This window comes from Megalobrama amblycephala, linkage group LG16, assembly GCF_018812025.1.
Source record: "Megalobrama amblycephala isolate DHTTF-2021 linkage group LG16, ASM1881202v1, whole genome shotgun sequence".
In the NCBI taxonomy this organism is placed as follows: Eukaryota; Metazoa; Chordata; class Actinopteri; order Cypriniformes; family Xenocyprididae; genus Megalobrama; species Megalobrama amblycephala.
In genome coordinates, this window is record NC_063059.1 from 2967162 (window position 1) to 2987731 (window position 20570).

Below are 20570 nucleotides of genomic sequence, written 5' to 3' on the forward strand. Positions count from 1 at the left end.
GTGGTTTCCTCCGCGTCCAGGTATATAGTTTTGTGAAGGCGTTCACAGAACTGTGCACCATATCGGATTACTGACTCTCCGGTTGGGTATAAAAAGTCTGCTCCAGTCTTGTATACACTGGAAACCATCATCCACAGCCAAAGCAGAGGGATCTTTGATACTGATGTCTGTAAGATAATCAGGCACAATGCTGTCTGTGATGAGTTGGGTTACTGTGGTTCTGCTCTTCCACCTGGTTTGCTCCGGTAAGACTGATTCTGCACTGAAACTTATACAAAACCCAATTAAAAATAACATGAAGTTGTGAAAGTAATATATCTATTCATATCCAGGTTACTATTTCGTCGTCAGAAGAGTATGTGTTACAGTACGTATGTGCACCGCCGGATTTTTGTAACTGCACGTAATTGTTTGCACAGGTCGTACATGCGCATTTAAGGTTTTTTTGCAGTAATTAGTTTATCCACAAGGTGGCAACCGTGCTCTGGGGGTGTCGATTCACAAGGTAGTCAAAGAAAAACTGCATAAACAGAATAGAGCGGAACACATGCAAGCTACAGCGACAATGAAGGCCCACATAGACGAGAGATTGTGTGAAGAGGTTAGAAAGTACCCTCAATTGTACAACTATAACATGAAAGAATACAAGGATGTTTACATGGGGTGTAACTCACGGCAAGAGATTGCTCAAAACTGCATGCGTCGAACGTCTGTGTACTCAAATGAAGTATACTTTCCAAGGCTGTGCGATTGACTGCGCTAGTGTATGTGTAAAAAGTACAGCCAGGGCTTTATGGAACGGTACGCAATGCACTAGATTATGATCGAATCGGAAGAAAAAATGCACAGGCCTGAGAGAGAGAAATCACAGATCATAAGCAAACTTAAGATGCTGTGGAGACATTACACATCACATCGATGTCACGTGTTTTTACGGGATATGAACGCATGCACAGATTTCAGAAAATCACTGGCAGTGTGAATGAACCAAAATCAAACAATCCCAGGTCAATTCCTGGGACACATTATCAGGATTTTCCGGAATCTCTGTGTTAAAGGGGCTTTACAGTCTTCATCAGTATGTTTAAGCTCCAGTTGTGGTGATGCTAGTTGACCTTTGACCCTAAATATGTTAATAACTGCACAGAGCATGTTATGAGACAGAAATATCACTGGGTTATTAATAATATTTTAATTATAGTGTGTGACTAACATAAAGGTACCCCAAAGCTGTAAAATTACAAAATTTGCCCAAGTGTCATTTGCTGGGGTTGAAATGAACATTTGTAATGTAGTGCTTAAGGGTTGAGCAATGATAAATATCACTGTTTTTTCAGACATGTTTCCTGAGAACAACCCATGCATCAAACAGAACATAAATATTAAATTAATTAAATACTATATAATTAAATCGTATGTACTATATAATTGAATCCTGTATGAAAAACTCAAACAAAAAGTGTTTCCTTTTAGTGTTTCTAAATGCTTCCTTACTGAAGCATGTTTTTATGCTTACCCCACCCTACTAAACTATCACATTTATCATGTTTTTGAAAGAAGACTCTTATGATCATGAAGACTGCATTTATTTAATCAACAATACAGTAAAAACAGTAATATTGTGAAATATTATTATTTAATTATATATATATATATATATATATATATATATATATATATATATATATATATATATATATATATATATATATATATATATATATATATATATATATTCATTCTCTTTTTTTCTAGGTCAAGTTCTATGGCGAATGAAGGACCATGTGCATAAAATCCATCAGGCCAGAATAAAACAAACTTCCACTGCCATTCCCAAAAAAGGCACACTTCATCAACCCCTGAACCACTTCGACAAGAAAAACGACAAAACCTTCCCACAGGTACAAATGACAGACAGGACCTTACACTCCTCCTGCTCTGAATGTGAAATCATCAGGGTGACACAAGAACAAGAAATGTGTCGCTTTAATTCTACATTTAAAAAAAATGTCGTTTTAATCATATTATCACGTCGACTATTTTGTTATCATCATTCATTAATATTTGTTCTGCACAGAAATTCTTTGTGAATGATGTTTACTGGCAGAGTTCAGATGGACCAGTCTTTCTCTACATAGGAGGAGAGGGACCTCTCTCCAAATTCAGTCTGATGTTCGGTCAGCACCATTTTTTTCTCCTTCTTCTTCAAGTCATATTATTACATTCAACCTGATCTCCTGAGAAAAATGTGAGTACATACATTTTGCTAAAGCCAAAATACCCACCACCTCCTTCTAAATCTCAATGCTGCGTCCAGATAAAATGTCCACTGGGTGGCGCCAAATGCGAGTGTTATTTTTTTCAATGCATGATGGCATCCTCGCAGCTCTTAGGAATGTTGCAGGTTCAGTACAAGTTAGGAAAAGCATGCTGTCAGTTACTACACAGCATATTTTTATAATTTTTTGAAGGGCTGTTACCAGCTGTCGGCTGCGAAGACTTCCAATATAGAATCATCAGTCACACGGCATTTACTGGTCGCCTCAAAAATAGCCTATGCATTTACATTTATTCATTTAGCAGACACTTTTATCCAAAGTAATGGCTTACAAATAAAGAACATCAAAAAGATATTTTTATAACTGTGTGCTCATGAAGCGAAGGTTGTGTGTAGCCTACCTTCAGACCTGTATCGACCAGCCGAGCAAGTGCAGTGGAGAACAAAGAACTGATTCTTTAAAGCTGCTGTCCATAACTTTTTTGGTTAAAAATGATCTAAAATAAATGATTGAGCAACTACATAACCAGCCAGTGTTCAAAAATATCTTCTTACCTTAGCCTGATTCAACGGTTCGTCTGTGCGTCATTACATCACGTCTGTTTACATAAAGAACGAGTCCCAGCTAGTAGGCTATATAGCCTGTGACGGATCATTTATAGCCTTTTCTCACAGCAGCTGAATAATTAAATTTATCATTTTGATGGCGGATTGTAATCCAGAAAGGTCCAAATGACAATCATCAGTGACAACTGGAGATTCACCTGTAGTCAAAAGCAAAAGATGTCAGACTGTGGAGTGGCTACAGAAACTGAAATCTATATGTAACACTAATATACACTAAATACACACAGTCACGCAATGCTGATGTTGTTAATATTAACAATTTGAGAACAAAGTATAACAGTAATAATAATTTGCACGTTTTGATGTGATCCGAGCTAAGCGATCGATTTATTGTAATGCTTTTTTTCAGAACAAAAGTGGCAGACTTACTTGTTTAGATTACATTTTCCGTTGAAAATTCTTATTTTGGTCATACTTCAAGACATAGAATCTGTGATTCAGAAGTACAGTATCCACACCGGTGTGGTGACTGACAGCAAACATTAGATTCCTGTGCCGTGCCAATGCACAACGCACGTAAAGATGATAATTCCGCGAATAACTGCAATTGCAGGTTTCAAACAGAGATGGCGACAAAGAGGCAAAACTTACGGACTGCGGTTTTAATTTTGAGGATACTAATACAGAAATAGAAAATAAAACATTGGTGGCTTTTACATTTGACCTCACTCCATCTATTAGGCCACCATGTGGACATGGCAGAGAGACATGGAGCGCTGCTGGTGTCGCTGGAGCACCGCTTCTACGGGCAGAGCATCAATCCCGATGGGCTAGAGACTGAGAAACTGAGAGATCTCTCCAGCCAGCAAGCGTAATGATGACAGAGGTTTTCACAGATCACAGCGATGATCACCATTACATTTATGATAATTGTTGTTTCATCTCTGTCCTGTCCCAGTTTGGCCGACTTGGCTTCGTTCCATCATTACATCAGCCGGCGCTTCGGCCTCTCCCAGAGGAACACCTGGATCAGCTTCGGAGGATCCTACGCTGGAGCTCTCTCTGCTTGGCTAAGAGGAAAGGTTTGTTCCCAAACAAATCTGTGTTGTTTAGTTCAAGAATTCACTAAAAAAGTGTTGGTCCCACTTTATATTAGGCCTTTAAAAAAAATGTTGATTGTAATAATAAATGTGTATTAAATTAACATTAACTAAGATTAGTACTAAATCCTTTAGAAGTATATTTCAATGTTCATGTTGAGTAAATATTAACAAATGGAACCTTATTTTAAAGTGTTACTGAATTCTGCCATCATTTTCTTTTGTTTTTTTGTAACACTGTAGAGATTTCCTAAGCTGCTTTTTTCCATTCAGTGAAACTCCAAAAATAATAAATAGTATATCTTCTAAAATGTCTTTTTCTTCTAGTTTCCTCATCTCATCTATGGAGCGGTGGCATCCTCCGCCCCTGTTCAAGCTCAGCTGGACTTTAGCTCTTATAATAGGGTAAGAGTTTCATTCATGTACCTATTATTATTAGTAGTAGTAAGGATGTACAGTATATTGGCTACCATATTAGACTCCGTATCGGCCGATATATGTCTATTTGTAATGTTATCATCATTGACCCAATTTGGCTGATATCTTAAAGTGATAAATAATGGATTATTTCCTTGCTGAGATACTTCAGATGCGCACTGTTCGTCATGATGGTGTTGAATTCCTTGAAATATGATTGGAATCATTTGAAAGGGAAAATACGGTTAAGTACAACATGTGCAGCACGAGTTTTAGCATGCTGTTACGGGAAGAGCGCATCCTCAACAGAGTTACACCTTTATGACTATAAGATTGCTTGTGCATTCGCAGTCTTTTGTTTTGTGCAATTATACACTGTGCTTTTTATAGCTGCCCTTTTAATACAATTAATTTTTTGACAGGAACTTTCCTTAATAAGCCTTTATCTGACCGAGTTCTGCTGTGCTCTAAATCACTCACAAATCTTATGATAATTCAATAATCTGCATTCACTTTTCACACAATATTAGTTGTTTTCATGCCTTTTGCACAACATTGCACTATTTCGTGCTTTTCAACTTCAGAAAGATCTTTCTTCCTCCCCATATTGCATGAGAACTGTGACTTGCTTAATAATGTGGAACAACCTCTAAGTAGGGTTTCCATAGACCTGGCCAATTATTTTGTCTGAGATTTATACCAGTTATCTAAAAAGACATGGATAAATAAACGAACATTTTCTTAGAAAAACTAAAATCTGAATGTTTATTGTACAGAAATCTTACTGATATGTCACTTGCATAATGGAACACAGTGTAATTTGTAATATTATGTTTATTTTGTTTATATACAGTATGTCTGATTTATCTGATATAGGAACACTTGTGGTCTTCATGGTCAAAAAAAAAAAAAAACGGCATAGGAAATAAATGGGAAATAGGCAAAAATACAGATTTTTTTATGTGTGCAATCTACAAATCACCCACAATACAGTAAAAAAAAAAAAGGAACACTATTATACACACACAAAAATGAACTGGTGTGGGTGTAACAAAATGGCAAAATTGAGCCAGAAGACTCAAATAAGAGGTTGAAATCAGATTAAGCTCTGATAAAGCATTCCTGTTAATTTGTTACATTTTTATTGAATTTTGATGTTATGTGCAACAGAATGCTTGCTCTGTGTTCAGGTTTGACTTTAGTATAAGAACACTGATCTACAGGTTTTTAGAAGTCATCTGCTTCAGAGATAAAATGTGCAAAACTCACTTCCTGGAGGGCCACAGCCCTGCAGAGTTTAGCTTCAACCCTAATTAAACACACCTGAATCAGCTCATCAGATCCTTCAGGCTTATATGAAAATGTCTCGGTTACATTTGTAACCTTGGTTCCCTAAATAGGGAACGAGACGCTGTGTACTGTCACTATGGGGAACACTTTTGGTGTGACGGATGTCTGAAGCCCTTATACCAACATGCCATTTATTGGCAAGTAGCACTTAGCACCACCCCGAGAAATACTTCACGTATGCTACGTGTGATTTCAGCAGATTTTTTATGTACGAAGGAAGCACTTTTCGAAAGGTATAGAGGCGAAGCCATGCTACGCACCTCATAAGCCACAGATTCTCTGCTTGGTGACAGCAGCTCATTTGTTTTTAACCACCAAAACACACAAACTATTGGTCAGATCTATGCCTCTTGACTGTGCAGTCGACATAGATCATCAAATGGAAGGCCTGCTAGACCTTCCAGGATGAAAGCTAAATCCCATGAAGGAACTCGTGCAGGGCAGAAAGGCCTAAACCCTCTCGACCCTTGCAGAAATCACTCCTATGGGCACATGATTCATCAAAATGGGGCTGCCCTCACCAAAAAAAATGACTCTGCAGGAATTCCAGTATTGAACCTACAGGGCAATGAACTGTGTCCAGGCCATGCTGCCTGCACCAAAAGGCAAAAAGCTTCCAATTAAAAGCATATAGGCGCCTCAGAGAGGGTGCCCTAGAGTTAAGAAAAGTGTCTGCAATCTCAGCCAAGAGACCAGAACACATTAATGCACACACCCACTGTTTGGCACAGGGGTGCCAAATCATACCCCTGGCCTGAGGGGAGCATCCCAAGGAGGGCCAACTAGCAGAATGACCAGACTCACCGTATCTGAGTGGGCCAGATTGGGGCCAGCAGCAGATGTCTCACTTCGTCCACCCATATTCTAATCAGAACCGCTGAGAGCAGTTGGATCAGCGGGAAGGCATACAGTCTGGTCCTAGGCCACTCCTGAGCCAGTGCATCCACTCCCAGAGGTGACGGAGGAGACAGGGAGAACCAGAGCGGGCAAAGCATAGTCATGCTCGAAGCAAACAAATCCACTTCCACTCGGCCGAAAATCTGCTATATGAGACTCAGCACTTGAGGGTGTAGCATCCTTGATCTGCGCCCAAAGAAGGAAACGCCTCACCAGCCTGCACAGCGGGTGAGAACGTAGTCCTCTTTGGCGATTCAGGTACGAGACCACAGTCATGTTGTCCATCCTGACCAATATGTGACAAACACTTCCAGCATCTCCAAACGATTATGTCCACGATGCACCTCTTTCCAAACTCCAAAAGTCAAGCGGACTGCCTCCCAGCCCATGAGGGATGTCGTGGAAGTTTTGTGGCAACAAAACGGCCCTTGCTGGACTCCTCTCTGAAGGAGCGGGAGACTCGTCCACGGACGCAAGCGTGAAAGCCTCTGCCCTTAATACGACTCTGCAGAAGCATTTTGGCTGTTGACCAGTGTAATAAAAAAACTGACTCATCAAATCAACATTTCAAACAAATAATATCTAAACCTTTACAATATATATATATATATATATATATATATATATATATATATATATATATATCCAAATCCACAACCTAATAAAAGTAAGTAATTATTTCCAAAAACAATAGAGTGCCCCAGGGATGACGCATTTTTGTAGGCAAAACCCGGAAGCGAGTTAGCATTTTAGGACTTCCAGTTCCAACGCCGTAAAGTCTATGGGTATTTTGAATGGGTTTTTGCTAAATCGCCTGAAATAAGGTCTGTGGTTAACAAAGCCTCCAAATACTTTCATGTTTTGATCTATGACATAAAACACACCAGTTATAACACTTGTGATTTTTTAAACTTTTACTGTGTCTTAAAATCGGCGGTTGCTAACAAGTTGCTAAAAGGGACTACTTCCTTTGGCGGGGACTTTAGACGTCATCATTAAAAACGGGACATTTGGACAGCATTTCTCATGAAAAAGTGGATAAGTATTCATAACAGCACAGATCATAATCAGCGAGCATGTTTATAAATAAAGTTGTTTTTTAAATACAGTTTGAGGAAGCTTGGTGGTGACGACGCTGATCCGCGACCATGGTGTGCTGTAGTCCGTTTATAGCCTACTGTTAGCCTTTTATATCTGACGACTTTATTTAGGCTTCAAAATCTATAAATGTTGTGTTAACTCGTAAAGATTATCTTGATAGACAAAACGTGTAAGTGTCATATTTTCTTATTTTCTGCGATTTTCCAAAAGTCTATGGGAAAAAAGCATAGGCTTTCAACCGAGGGAACCCGTGCGCTGCTAACTTCCGGGTTGGCCTACAAAAACGCGTCATCCCTGGGGCACTCTATTCACAAGCCTCTTTGTATAGAGCTATACCGGCATCTAGTGGTTAGACCATTACAGTACATGCGTTATTGTTTTTTTACTCCCACCAGATGGCACTAATCTGCTTTAATATTGGATTTGCATTTGCCTATATTTTAACATGAAATAACTGAATAATCATCATCATCATAATAATAATAATAATAGAAAAGAATATATTATTTCTAATGGGAAAAAGAAATACTGCAGAAATATTTATTTGTACCATAATAAGAAATATTATTGAGCAAAAATATATTACATTCATTTTACTTAAAAGTTACATTTCAGGTGTTTGGTCACTTTTGACTGAAGAACACAAGTGTGAGGGTTAAACTCACTACATATACACAGATGAATCTCTGAGCTAGAGCACAAGACTTTCAGTAGTTATTCCTTGTGTGGTTTGGCATTAAAAACTCTTTTTGCAGGTGGTTGCTTATAGTCTTATGAATGAGGCAGTGGGCGGCTCTAAAAAGGTAAGAGTTTTTTCACATTTAGGGTTGCTATGAATTTGTCTGTGTGCATTTGTGTGTCTATCCGAGTGTGTGTCCTCAGTGTCTAGCAGAAGTGAAGGGGGTGTTTGCAGCAGTAGAAGCAGCTCTGCTTATGGGGAATGAGACAGAGGTGGGAAAAGACTTTGGCTGTTGTGAGACCCCTTTGAAACCAGAGGACAAGATGGAGCTGTTGCAGAGTTTGGCTGATATCTTCATGGGAACCGTCCAGTACAATGAGGAGGGGGTTTCATTCAGCATCGCAGAGCTGTGTGACATCATGACCAATAAGAGTGAGGCCTTTGGGCAGAAGGAGGAGGCGTATGACCGTCTGGTCAAACTAGCGGCGGTAACAATTCTTGATTTAGTATCCTAAAAATACGTTTAAATAAAAAGTGAAATTGTGTCTTTAATAAAAATAGATAAATAGATCACATTAAATGTAAGCATTTAGATGTACACTGATCAGACATAGCATTATGAGCACTGACAGATGAAGTGAATAACACTGATTATCTCTTCATCACGGCACCTGTTAGTGGTGGATATATCAGGAAGCTTGTGAACACTACATTATGTGAAGTTTTTACATTATGAGTTGCTACAAGGGTCATTTAGCAATAATGTAGCATACTGCTTTCAATGTCACATGGATTTTTAATACAGTGTATTCACTAGCAGAAATATATTAGTATTGTAATTTTGCACAGAGCTCATGTTGTGCAACTAAAATGAAAAGCACAATATTGTTTCTAACCAGCTGAGGGCATCACTGACTGAAAAATGTTGCCTGATTCTTTTACACAGTTGTACAGTTTCCTCTCACTATAAAATCCATTATGCTAAATTAAAATAGTATTTAACTGATAACATCATCAGAGATTCTGTGGATGAAGCTCAGCATGACCTTTGAGGCACAGGTGTAGGTCTTATCATGAACGTATTTTTGCCGTATATTCAGATGTACCGTGCCAGAGAGAATGTCCCGTGTCTGGACGTCTCTCATGAGAAGCTTGTGCTTGAACTCACTAACACTAAAGCTGTATCCAGCTACAGACAGTGGCTCTACCAGACCTGCACTGAGTTCGGCTTCTGTGAGTACTAGATCTTTTTGATCACTCTCTGATTTCTGGTTCTCAATCAAACATCCACACACAAACATCTAGTGTATAGTCACACTTAAAAGTGTCTGAAAGTCATTGCATTAGATAATAAAACATCAAAGCAAGTGGCATCTGCAAACAAACTTTTTCTCAGAGCTGACTTTATCTTTCCATTGCAGTGACAAATTGGTGTCAAGGCAATTTTTATATAGCCTACATGTTTTGCGATTTTTATGAAGTATGAAGCCAGTTCCCTCAAGTTCACACAAGTAGAGTAACAACTGGTGTAGTTCATCATATTGACTGTGTGGACATGTTACGGATCACAATTGGTCTTTATCTTGAACAGTATATCTATTGTTGTATAATTTAAATCCTATTATAATCCTAAATTACTTGCTTCAAAATCGTGTTGGTGCTATCTTTAAAATAATTACCATTTGGTTTGACATCTGTTAATCCAGTTCAATGACGTTTATGACATTTTTGAGTGCTGCCAAATACTTTTAAGATCAGTGTTAAATCACACAGCGTTGGTTCGTCTGTACAGAGGAGAACTGGTCCGAAAGGCTTTTTTTCCCTACTTTTCTTAATTCTGTCACCTGATGGAGTTTGGGTTCATTGACATTGCTTAATTGGGGACAATTAAATGGTTAGTTCACCCAAAAGTGAAAATTATCCCATGATTTACTCACCCTCTAGCCATCCTAGGTATATATGACTTTCTTCTTTCAGACAAACACAATCAGAGTTATATTAAAAAATATTCTGGCTTTTCCAAGCTTTATAATGAAATTTTGAAGCCAAAAAAAAGCACATCCATCCATCATGAAAGTAATCCATACAGCTCCAGAGGGTTAATAAAGGCCTTCTGAAGTGAAGCGATGCATTTTTGCAAGGAAAACATCCATATTTATAACTTTATAGACTATAATCACTAGCTTCCGGTAACGTCCGTCCGCGTGTTCACAAGAGAGTCGAGTTTGGCGTATGATGTAGGATGTTGGAGTAGCGTAAACTAATGCTGCGTTCCAGACAATTCGGAACTTGGATTATTCTCACCGCCTTCTAGGAAATAACTTCTGAAACGCCACTCAAAGTCGGACATTCGGCATTTGAACTCGGGGTACATTGATCAGCCCCGACCTCAGCGAGACGCGTCATGTTACGTCACTTCCAAGATGTCCAATGAGCATAAACGTAAAAACAAACTTTAACATTAGACATTACGTTGATGTTTTTTGCTTTTGTCAGCTGTTTTCAAAGCAATTTTATATTATTTTTATTGTGTTTTTGCTATAATTGACACAAAAACATCATTGTGTCATGGCGACATCATGTGGTCAACGTGAACTTGACGTATTATTGACTGGAACTTACTGAGGTCTGAAGTGGGACATTTCATTTGGGATATTCCCAGGTCCAACATCGTCTGGAACGCAGCATTAGGTGAGAGTAAACATTAGAGCTGGACAACAAACTCAAGCTCCTCCCACATTTCTCGACTCGAGTACGAAAAGTACGGAAGCCAGTGATTCAAGTTTATAAATTATAAATATGGATATTTTTCTTACAAAATCTCATCACTTTGCTTCAGAAGGTCTTTATTAACCCCCTGGAGTCGTAAGGATTACTTTTATGATGGATGGATGTGCTTTTTTTTGGGCTTCAAAATATCGGTTACTATTCACTCCCATTATAAAGCTTGGAAGAGCCAGAATATTTTTTGATATAACTATGATTGTGTTTGACCTATCATATACACCTAGGATGGTTTGAGGGTGAGTAGATTTTGGGTGAACTATCCCTTTAATACATGCATAACACTTGGCTAAGCGCTAATGTATGCGATTAATGCAACGAAACAGGAAGTTGTTGTAACTCACGCATACAATGTCCAATCTGCCCAAAACTTCACATGTTTGAGAACATTTAACCTTTTAAAGGGTTAGTTCACCCAAAAATGAAAATAATGTCATTAATTACTCACCCTCATGTCGTTTCACACCTGTAAGACCTTTGTTCATCTTCAGAACACAAATTAGGATATTTTTGATGAAATCCGATGGCTCATTGAGGCCTCCATAGCCAGCAATGACATTTCCTCTCTCAAGATCCATTAATGTACTAAAAACATATTTAAATCAGTTCATGTGAATACAGTGGTTCAATATTAATATTATAAAGCAACGAAAATATTTTTGATGCGCCAAAAAACAAAATAATGATTTATATAGTGATGGCTGATTTCAAAACACTGCTTCAGGAAGCTTTGGAGCGTTATGAATCTTTTGTATCGAATCATGATTCAGATCGCGTGTCAAACCGCCAAACTGCTGAAATCACGTGACTTTGGCGCTCCGAACAGCTGATTCGACACGCTGATTCATTATGCTCTGATGCTTCCTGAAGCAGTGTTTTGAAATCGGCCATCACTATATAAGTCGTTATTTTTTTATTTATTTTTTTGCCGCACCAAAAATATTCTCATCGCTTTATAATATTATTAATATTGAACCACTGTACTCAATATTGTCTTGTCAGAGCTGCTTTGCAGCAGAGTTGAACTGTGTTTTCATCATTGAATCATAATTTTCCTGTTTATCACTGTAAAGCTGCTTTGAAATCTGTATTGTATAAAGCTCTATATATATAAAGGTGACTTAACTTGAGTGTATTTAAGGTAATCTTTCATAAGTTTAGTTTTCATGATGTCTTAATTTATAGTCCAACTTTGTACCTTTTGTGTTGGTTTATGGAGCAGATCAGACATGTGAGGACACTTTCTGCCCCTTCTCTCGTATGGTAACCCTTCAGTCTCAGACGGAGCTCTGCTCTCGACTCTTCGACATCCCTCTGGACAGTCTGCCTTTCCGCATTGACTTCACCAACCAGTACTATGGAGGGAACCGGCCCCAAACACAAAGAGTGCTCTATGTCAATGGTGAGCGTTAGTGCCTTTGGCTTTCATGTGGATACTTCAGATAATTTCACCTTGGATAAAGCATAATTCCCTTATGTTTGAGTTCATTCATATGCATGTAATGACAGTGTAGAGTGCAGTGATTGAACATTATGTGATGTGATTCGTAAAGACCTGATTTTCTGACCAAGGCAACATTGACCCTTGGACGGAGTTAAGCGTGGTCTGGAACGACACTTCGGTGGACGATGAACGAGTCATTCTTATCGACGGCACCGCCCACTGTATGGACATGAACTCAGATAAATCAATGGATAAACCTGCACTGCACCAAGCCAGGAAGGTAACGATGTAATGGTGTTTGTAAGAAAAAAATATTATGGAATAATTAATAATTGTAGTTTATTTTTACTTTCAAAATTAGGGAGTCGACATACCCTTTTTTCTTACACAATTTTCATGTTGTTATCCCCACAGGAGATTGAAAGACGTGTGGCCATGTGGCTCAAAAGCGCAGCATCGCACCATATGGTTTGATCAGCATGACTTTTTCATGATCACATGATGATAAAAGTGTGCCAGCTGGGTTTCTTTTTAGCTTTTAATTGAAAAAGAGAGATCTGAGTGCTTGAAATCTTGAAATCTGTTTAACATTAGACTTCCTAACCTTCATTAGGAGTCGAGAGACTGGTGGAGTTTAACAAATGTCTAAATTATTTCCATGTATTTAATAGTACTAAATATGTACACTCACTTGATTGCAGTTCAGTCTTAAGTGCTCTAAAAATAGTTATCGCATGATTAATACTGAATAAAGCTGAATTCAGAATTCCATACAAGTATACTAATATTACGCTTTCTTTAACTACTATGCATTTACATTATAAAACTAAGCATTTGATATGTGCTTATCATTAAAAACATGCTGTTCTTCAAAATTCTTCACAGATTCACATTTGCTTACACTGGGATACCATAATCAAAAATATAAAACATCACCCATATAATTATAGATTAAACTCTGAATGAGATCAGTGAATCAGGCCATTAGATGATGATTGTGTCCATTAATAATAAGCCAAAGTCATCTGATCGCACATTCTTTCAGCTTTTTTGCCTCAACAAATGTATTTTAAAGACAGTTACGGCAGCCAAAGAAAAACTAATGTTCAAAAGTCAAGGATCAAGAGCCCAACTAAAGCAAACACTGATGAATGAAACAATAAATCATCAACATCTAATCCTCTGTTAATTCTCAATAAGAACATGACAGAAATCTGTCTGGTTAGTAACAAGTGAAGCTGGTAATGCTGTTTGTGGAGTTGTTTAATCAGATCTTGAGATATTTTAATGTCTTCTTTTATCTTCAGTTGATTTGATTTAAGGCTGTGACCGGAAGTCAGTTGTAGTTCTTGTGTTTCTTTTTTTCTGTTCTTGTTTTTTCTCTATCTTTCTGTGATTCTGCTTGTTAACAGCAGGTGTTCATCAGTATCTGAATTCACTCATTCATTTTCATTTACTCTCAAGTGGACTATATTAGTGAAATATTGTAGTAAATTAGGGTTTAGGGTGTGATTTTGAACAGCCTCAGAGAGTGGACTTTGAGTCATGTTAATTGACAGTACATGCGAAATGACAAATTTTACCCAGAATGCATGTTTTCTACAGTATATTTTAATGGAAGTCAGCATGTTACTGTCAAAATTTGGCCCTTTTTTACAGCATTTAGGAGTACATTTGGGGTTGGGGTTTTGTCATCAGAGTAATCATGTATGTAATTATTTGCAAATAATGTGAACTTTGTAAATGCATACAGTTAAAGACACCTACAGTAATTTAAAGTGGGTTCATTATTACGATATGGCAGAAATTGAATGAGTATTGCTAGTATGCTGCTCCAAAAAATGTTTTAACTTTTGCTTTTGTGAGACACTTTATATAATAGGTGTCTGTACCACACTTGTAATGTTCTGCAACACAGAAAATACATCCTGCAACTTTAATCAATGACTCTGTATGGAAATGCATGCTACCATGCTACACTCTAAAAAATGCTAGGTTAAAAATAACCCAAGTTAGGTTAAAAATGGACAAACCCAGCGGTTGGGTTAAATGTTTAACCTACGTGTGGCTCACTTAAAATGAATTCAAAATAGGTTGGAAATTAACATTTATTAATAATTGTAATAAATAATAATTAAATAATAAACTTGTATTAAATATCTTATAAATAAATGTTCACCTTTTGATTATTATTGTTGCCTCTAGTAATTATGTGTCTGATTTTGAATTTCCAACATATATTGCGTTCATTTTAAGGCAGCCATATAGTCATTTTTAAACTATAGTTGGGTTAAATAAAACTGTCCAGCAGGTTGGGTAAAAACAACCCAAATGCTGGGTTTGTCCATATTTAACCCAACATTTTTTAGAGTATATTCTTAATGTTCCTGTACTACAATGCACAGTATTTTCACAGATTTATATTTATATTTGTGTGCAGCATATAACAAAAATGAGAGATACGCTGTGTGATAGTATCAATATGCTTATGCTTTACTTTTTTCAGTAAACTCAAGTTCTAATCTAAGTTAACTTCTAATTATTACTCAGAATGCAGTGATTATTAAGAGCTTTTATGATAATAAAATGCATGAGTAATTCATAATTTTGTGTTTGTGTTCTTAAATTTCACATCTTGTGAATTCCACAGGTAAAAATTATCATGCTGTTCTGCCAAAATCTCAAAATTGCACACTTTTCTTCAAATTCCTGAAACTCAGATAAACCCATAATGGGATATCTCTATCCGCGATAAAGACACCAGCTTGTTTTATACAATAGGAGGCGCTGTTGGCATTACATACTCCCACTTCTATTAACAGTCTTTAGCTGGAAAAATGTGATGAAGGTTGGTCTGTCAGTACCTCTCAGAATGAGAGAGGGAGAAAAACATTTATAAAATTCATTGCATGAGTAATGATTTAGTGCAGTTGCTTCAAATGTAACTCCAGATCTAATTTATATAATCGATGAGTCTTGCAAAACTTTCTATACTGTACATTTTACAAGTTTAATTATGCAATTCCAGGATCAAGAAAAATATGTTGAGATGCATGATGTTAAGAACAAGAAGATTATCCTGGTATTCTCATATATTCCCGTTGCATGATCTGCACATTACAGGAGTAATCAATCGTTTCTATGCTAATAATTTACAAATAGGGGCATGTGCAATGCTGTCTGAACAACGGCAGAAACACAAAATCAATCACACTCAATCTGTGAATGTATGAGTGTGTGTAAGGTGAGCAAGAGCCAGTGGTTACAAGGCCATCTGCTTGGCGGCAGTGTGTGTGTGTGAGGGGGTGGTTTAGGGGACAGGGGGTGTGTCCAGCTCCTGCTGTTTGGTCCTGCCTCTCGCTGATTGATGATCTCTACTCCCCCAGGGTCGACCAGGTCACGACCTCCCACTACTGACCCCCCCTCTGAGAGAGCTCATTCAGCACACACACACACACACACACTATTCACTCCATTTGGCTCTTTCCCTTTCAATCAGATATATGAATACATATACACTTGCCAATATACTGTACATGATCATTCATCATGTCTTAAATATGACAAATAACAGTAGGAACCTGTAGTGTGACATGCTACACTTCGTCTAAATCTATTTTGAACAACTATTTTATAATTATTTTCCATAATATGAATTTATGTTAACTGAGTATACATATTTGTAATATTTGTACTTCAAAAATGCATTTGTCAGACTCCAGGACACTGATGCTGTTGTCAACTGTTCATATTTAAGACCACAAGGCTGTTTAAGTAAATGCAAAAAATAAATGAATAAATAATTTTCAACAAGTGATTTAATATATATATTTATGCAATTAAAATTACACATTTCTATAAATATTTGTACATTTGAAGCAGTATATGTTATACTTACCATATGCATTTGTCACTAAATTCCATATTCACACATCTAACAGCAACTTGTTATATATATATATATATATATATATATATATATATATATATATATGCACATATGTGTGTTGCTCAGAGTAGCAGAGTATTTCATTTCCAATAATAATATCTGCATCATTTTTATATTTGCATGACATGAGGTTTGCATTACACATATTATATTTAGACTTTTGTGCAAAACACATCCAAATACATATTTAAGGCATACTATACTGTAAATAATATCACTATGAATTACATTTTTTAAAATCAGTCTGCAAACAGGCTTTATCTCATCGCTGCAACCAGATAAGCAGAAGCTAAGAGTCTGTCGTAGATCTCTCTCTCTCTCTTTAGCCTGTTCCCTTGATCAATGAGCAAGTGCCAGAGCCACAGCTATTAATCAGGGCCTATCGGCTATCTGTCTACCACAACAACCAATCACAGCGGCCCGACAGCTACTCCATAACAAATGGAGCAGGGCGGCAGGCGGAGGGGAGGGGTGAAGGCATACTTTATCTGATCTTAGCCAGGTCACAGCACAACGACACTTACAGATGACTACAGATGCTGATTGAAAACACACATGCGGTCTGAAACAAAAGCACACGCTTGTGTAAACAGGGACGCCATGCTACATTGTACAAATACGTGGTGCAGACATGTGCAATGTCACGAAGAGCTCTGTTTCTGAAATAAAGATTTGATTGACCTTGCTCTATCATTTTGGTAGGATGCAATAACAAAGAAAATGGCTCGACAAATCCTTCCCTTATAGTTTAAAAAGTTTATTAAGTATACACTGTATGCAGCATTATAGATCAAATTTGAAGTTTTTTAGCTTTTAGTATGAATGTTAGTCTTACTGTTTTCTATAGCTGGTGTGCTCCAAAACAATGACAAAATTCACATTTAAAAGATATAAGCATTCAAAACTTACAGTCTCTCACTTCCACCAATATGGATAAATGATTTTGATGACATCACTCTGCACTTCAGCTTCTCATCAGATCTTCTGTCCAATCAAATGCTCTCTAGTGCGTCCGCCCCCTAAATCATAAATAGCTGCGTCTAAAATCAGTCACTTGTTCACACAATTACTATTTTCTACATGGTGAATGGCACATGATGCACTATATATCGGGGCTAGGAAACGATTCAGTGTTAATTTTCATTGCCGAATCATATTCGTCATTATTTTTGTCTATGACACTTTCACAGATGAAAACGAGATGATAACTAAATAAAAACAGTTTTGAATATTAAAAACTATGAATAAAATCTATTGCTGTTTTCGTCAAATGTTTCGTGAAAATGTTAGGAAGGGATGATTTGGGAAGAGATCCAGTCAGAATGATGCACACATTTGAATTTGAACTGGTTTGTAACGTTTTAACGTGATCTACCCGGCAGGAAGTTGGCATACACTTGCTGCATGTCATATAAAACGTTCAAAAATTCTAGGAGAAGGAGAAGAGCAGACATGGATAGATCTGAAAAAAGCCTCAATTTGGTGCGTTTTTCCGAAGCGTGCATCTGTGTATACGGGAAGCTAGACAGTGCACGAGTACTGAAATGAGCTCTCTTTCGCATATGAATGGGTAAATACACACAAACATCATGTCAAAACGTCAGTTTTGGAGAGTATTCACGTAAACAGAGTCGATTAAAGAACAGTTGTGAGAATATTGGATGTGCATCAGTGTACTGGATCCCAGCATTCGGTCTTAAAGTGACAGCAGCCTAATAAACCTGCTGCCGCCTGTGCGCTTCATATTAATCAAACAACAAAAGATGAAGAGAAAAGCATTCACTGCTCTTTAATAGCTTTGATAAGGGTTAATTATATATATAATTTATACAAATAATGATGTCTGCTTGAAAGAATAAATGTTGTTTGCAAGTTATAAAGAATGCATATATCATTAATTGAAAAGCTTCTTTAGGAGAAGTGTTTTACAAAATTTTATGAATAAAAACGTTATGTCACAGCAGTTTAATCTGTCTTTAAAGGGATAGTTCACCCAAAAATGAAAATTTGATGTTTATCTGCTTACCCCCAGTGCATCCAAGATGTAGAGGACTTTTTTTCTTCAGTCGAACGCAAATTATGATTTTTAACTGCAACCGCTGCCGTCTGTCAGTCAAATAATAGCAGTGATTGGGAACTTGAACAATAAGAGTCGAAAAAACTTCCATAGACAAATCCAAATTAAACCCTGCGGCTCGTGACGGCACACTGATGTCCTAAGACACGAAACGATCGGTTTGTGCGAGAAACCGAACATTATTTATATAATTTTTACCTCTAATACACCACTATGTCCAACTTCGTTCAGCTTCCTGTTAGTGAGGTCAAAAAACACGTTGTGATGACGGAAGTGATGTCTCGCCCATATACTTCAATGAGCGCGAGACATCACTTCCGTTGTCAGAGCGCGATCAGACCTCACTAGCCGGAAGCTGAACGAACTTGGACATAGTGGTGTATTAGAGGTAAAAAATTATATAAATACTGTTCGGTTTCTCGCACAAACCGATCGTTTCGTGTCTTAGGACATCAATGTGCCGTCACGAGCCGCAGGGTTTAATTTGGATTTGTCTATGGAAGTTTTTTCGACTCTTATTGTTCAAGTTCCCAATCACTGCTATTATTTGACTGACAGACGGCAGCGGTTGCAGTTAAAAATCATAATTTGCGTTCGACTGAAGAAAAAAAGTCCTCTACATCTTGGATGCACTGGGGGTAAGCAGATAAACATCAAATTTTCATTTTTGGGTGAACTATCCCTTTAATGCATGTTCAAACTCATTTTAGAGAAATTCTGAATTAATGCGTTACAATTTAACTAAAGCCATTCGATTTTCTGAATTGTTTTAGTTTTAGTTGACTAAATATACAATAAATCTACAGTAGATGTAGTCGACTAAAATTTTATATTTAGTCAACTAAAACTAAAACAATTCAGATGACTAAAATATGACTAAAACTAAATGGTATTTTAGACAAAAGACTATGACTAAAACTAAATTAAAATTTGCTGTCAAAATGAACACCGGAACGATTCAGATGATGCCAATGCTTTCCAGTGAAGCAAATGAAGTCAGGTTTCACGTTCACGCAAACCGCACACAGTCTGCTCCAGTCCAGAGACACAACGACACAGATTGGATCATATGCGCGAGTCGGCACAGACCACAAAATGTATCAGACCCATTTGAATTCTGCACAGAATGATATATTTTAAAGCAATATGGAGGCGATTAGGAGGAGAAACATTTAGAGATTAGGAGGAAACTGAGGCTTTTCCGAGCTGTGATATAAGCGAAATGCTATTGGCTGTTTAAAAAAAGGGGAGGGGCTGTTTGATATGTCCCGCAATCTTTTCCTGTTTCAGTGGAAATTACGTCAACACATTGAATAATGCTGCATGTTTCAAGGCACTTCAGTGTGCTTTTAAGGGTTGGATAGATATATGCAGCCCCTTTGATCGTCCACTTAAACCAAAAAGTCTGATCTGTTAGACAAGATATAAGTCAGAACCGGCTGAAAGGACTGCACCAAGTTTGGTTGATGTAGCTTGAAATGTGAAGCTGCTTTGAAACAGTCTGTACTGTATAAAGTGCGTCTTAAATAAATGTGACTTGACTTGAAGGCTCTGAGAGGAGTTAGTCAGAAATATTGATTTCGGGTTAGGGATTTAGAAAAAGAGTATGTACAATAATGGTATACATAATGGCAACTAATCTAAACCAGTTTAGAACTCCAGCGCGTCTTGAAATGAAACTGCATTCAGTGAATTCTCCCGTTCTTGACAGCCTTCAATCATCGTATATAATTTTGGAGTTCACCTCTGGTATTATTTCAGGTCAGCAGGACCATCAGAAACTACATACTTCACACCATTCTACAGAACTAGTGTACTTGCACATCAGAGCCTTTGTTATTAATACAATGTTTCATACAATTTTTACAATTTTTTGTAAAAATTACAATGAAATATGTCTGTTATTTGAGCAGACAGTATCACATTC

The 20570-nt window shown here is 37.3% G+C and overlaps 1 protein-coding gene across 2 annotated transcripts; it reads left to right on the forward strand.

Moving 5' to 3' along the window:
* The first annotated feature begins 41 nt into the window (after positions 1 to 41).
* LOC125248469 (thymus-specific serine protease) lies at positions 42 to 13972 on the forward strand. Of its 2 annotated transcripts, XM_048160362.1 has the most exons (13): positions 42 to 245; positions 333 to 367; positions 1756 to 1901; positions 2078 to 2177; positions 3587 to 3716; positions 3804 to 3927; positions 4273 to 4350; positions 8466 to 8513; positions 8593 to 8877; positions 9490 to 9622; positions 12396 to 12575; positions 12746 to 12897; positions 13032 to 13972. In XM_048160362.1, exons 2-13 carry the CDS (start codon positions 358 to 360, stop codon positions 13089 to 13091), a joined length of 1446 nt encoding a protein of 481 aa, XP_048016319.1. In that variant the 5' UTR covers positions 42 to 245; positions 333 to 357; the 3' UTR covers positions 13092 to 13972. The 2 variants fall into 2 exon arrangements, with proteins under 2 accessions (XP_048016319.1, XP_048016318.1); XM_048160361.1 differs by lacking the exon at positions 333 to 367.
* Positions 13973 to 20570: the final 6598 nt, after the last annotated feature.

Bases quoted from the DNA above. Each gene is read 5' to 3' on its own strand.
- LOC125248469 (XM_048160361.1), top strand. From the start codon at position 188: ATGCTGTCTGTGATGAGTTGGGTTACTGTGGTTCTGCTCTTCCACCTG. The intron at 9,623-12,395 runs GTGAGTACTAGA...TTTATGGAGCAG, and splicing joins CTGCACTGAGTTCGGCTTCT to ATCAGACATGTGAGGACACT. The intron at 12,576-12,745 runs GTGAGCGTTAGT...TTTCTGACCAAG, and splicing joins AAGAGTGCTCTATGTCAATG to GCAACATTGACCCTTGGACG.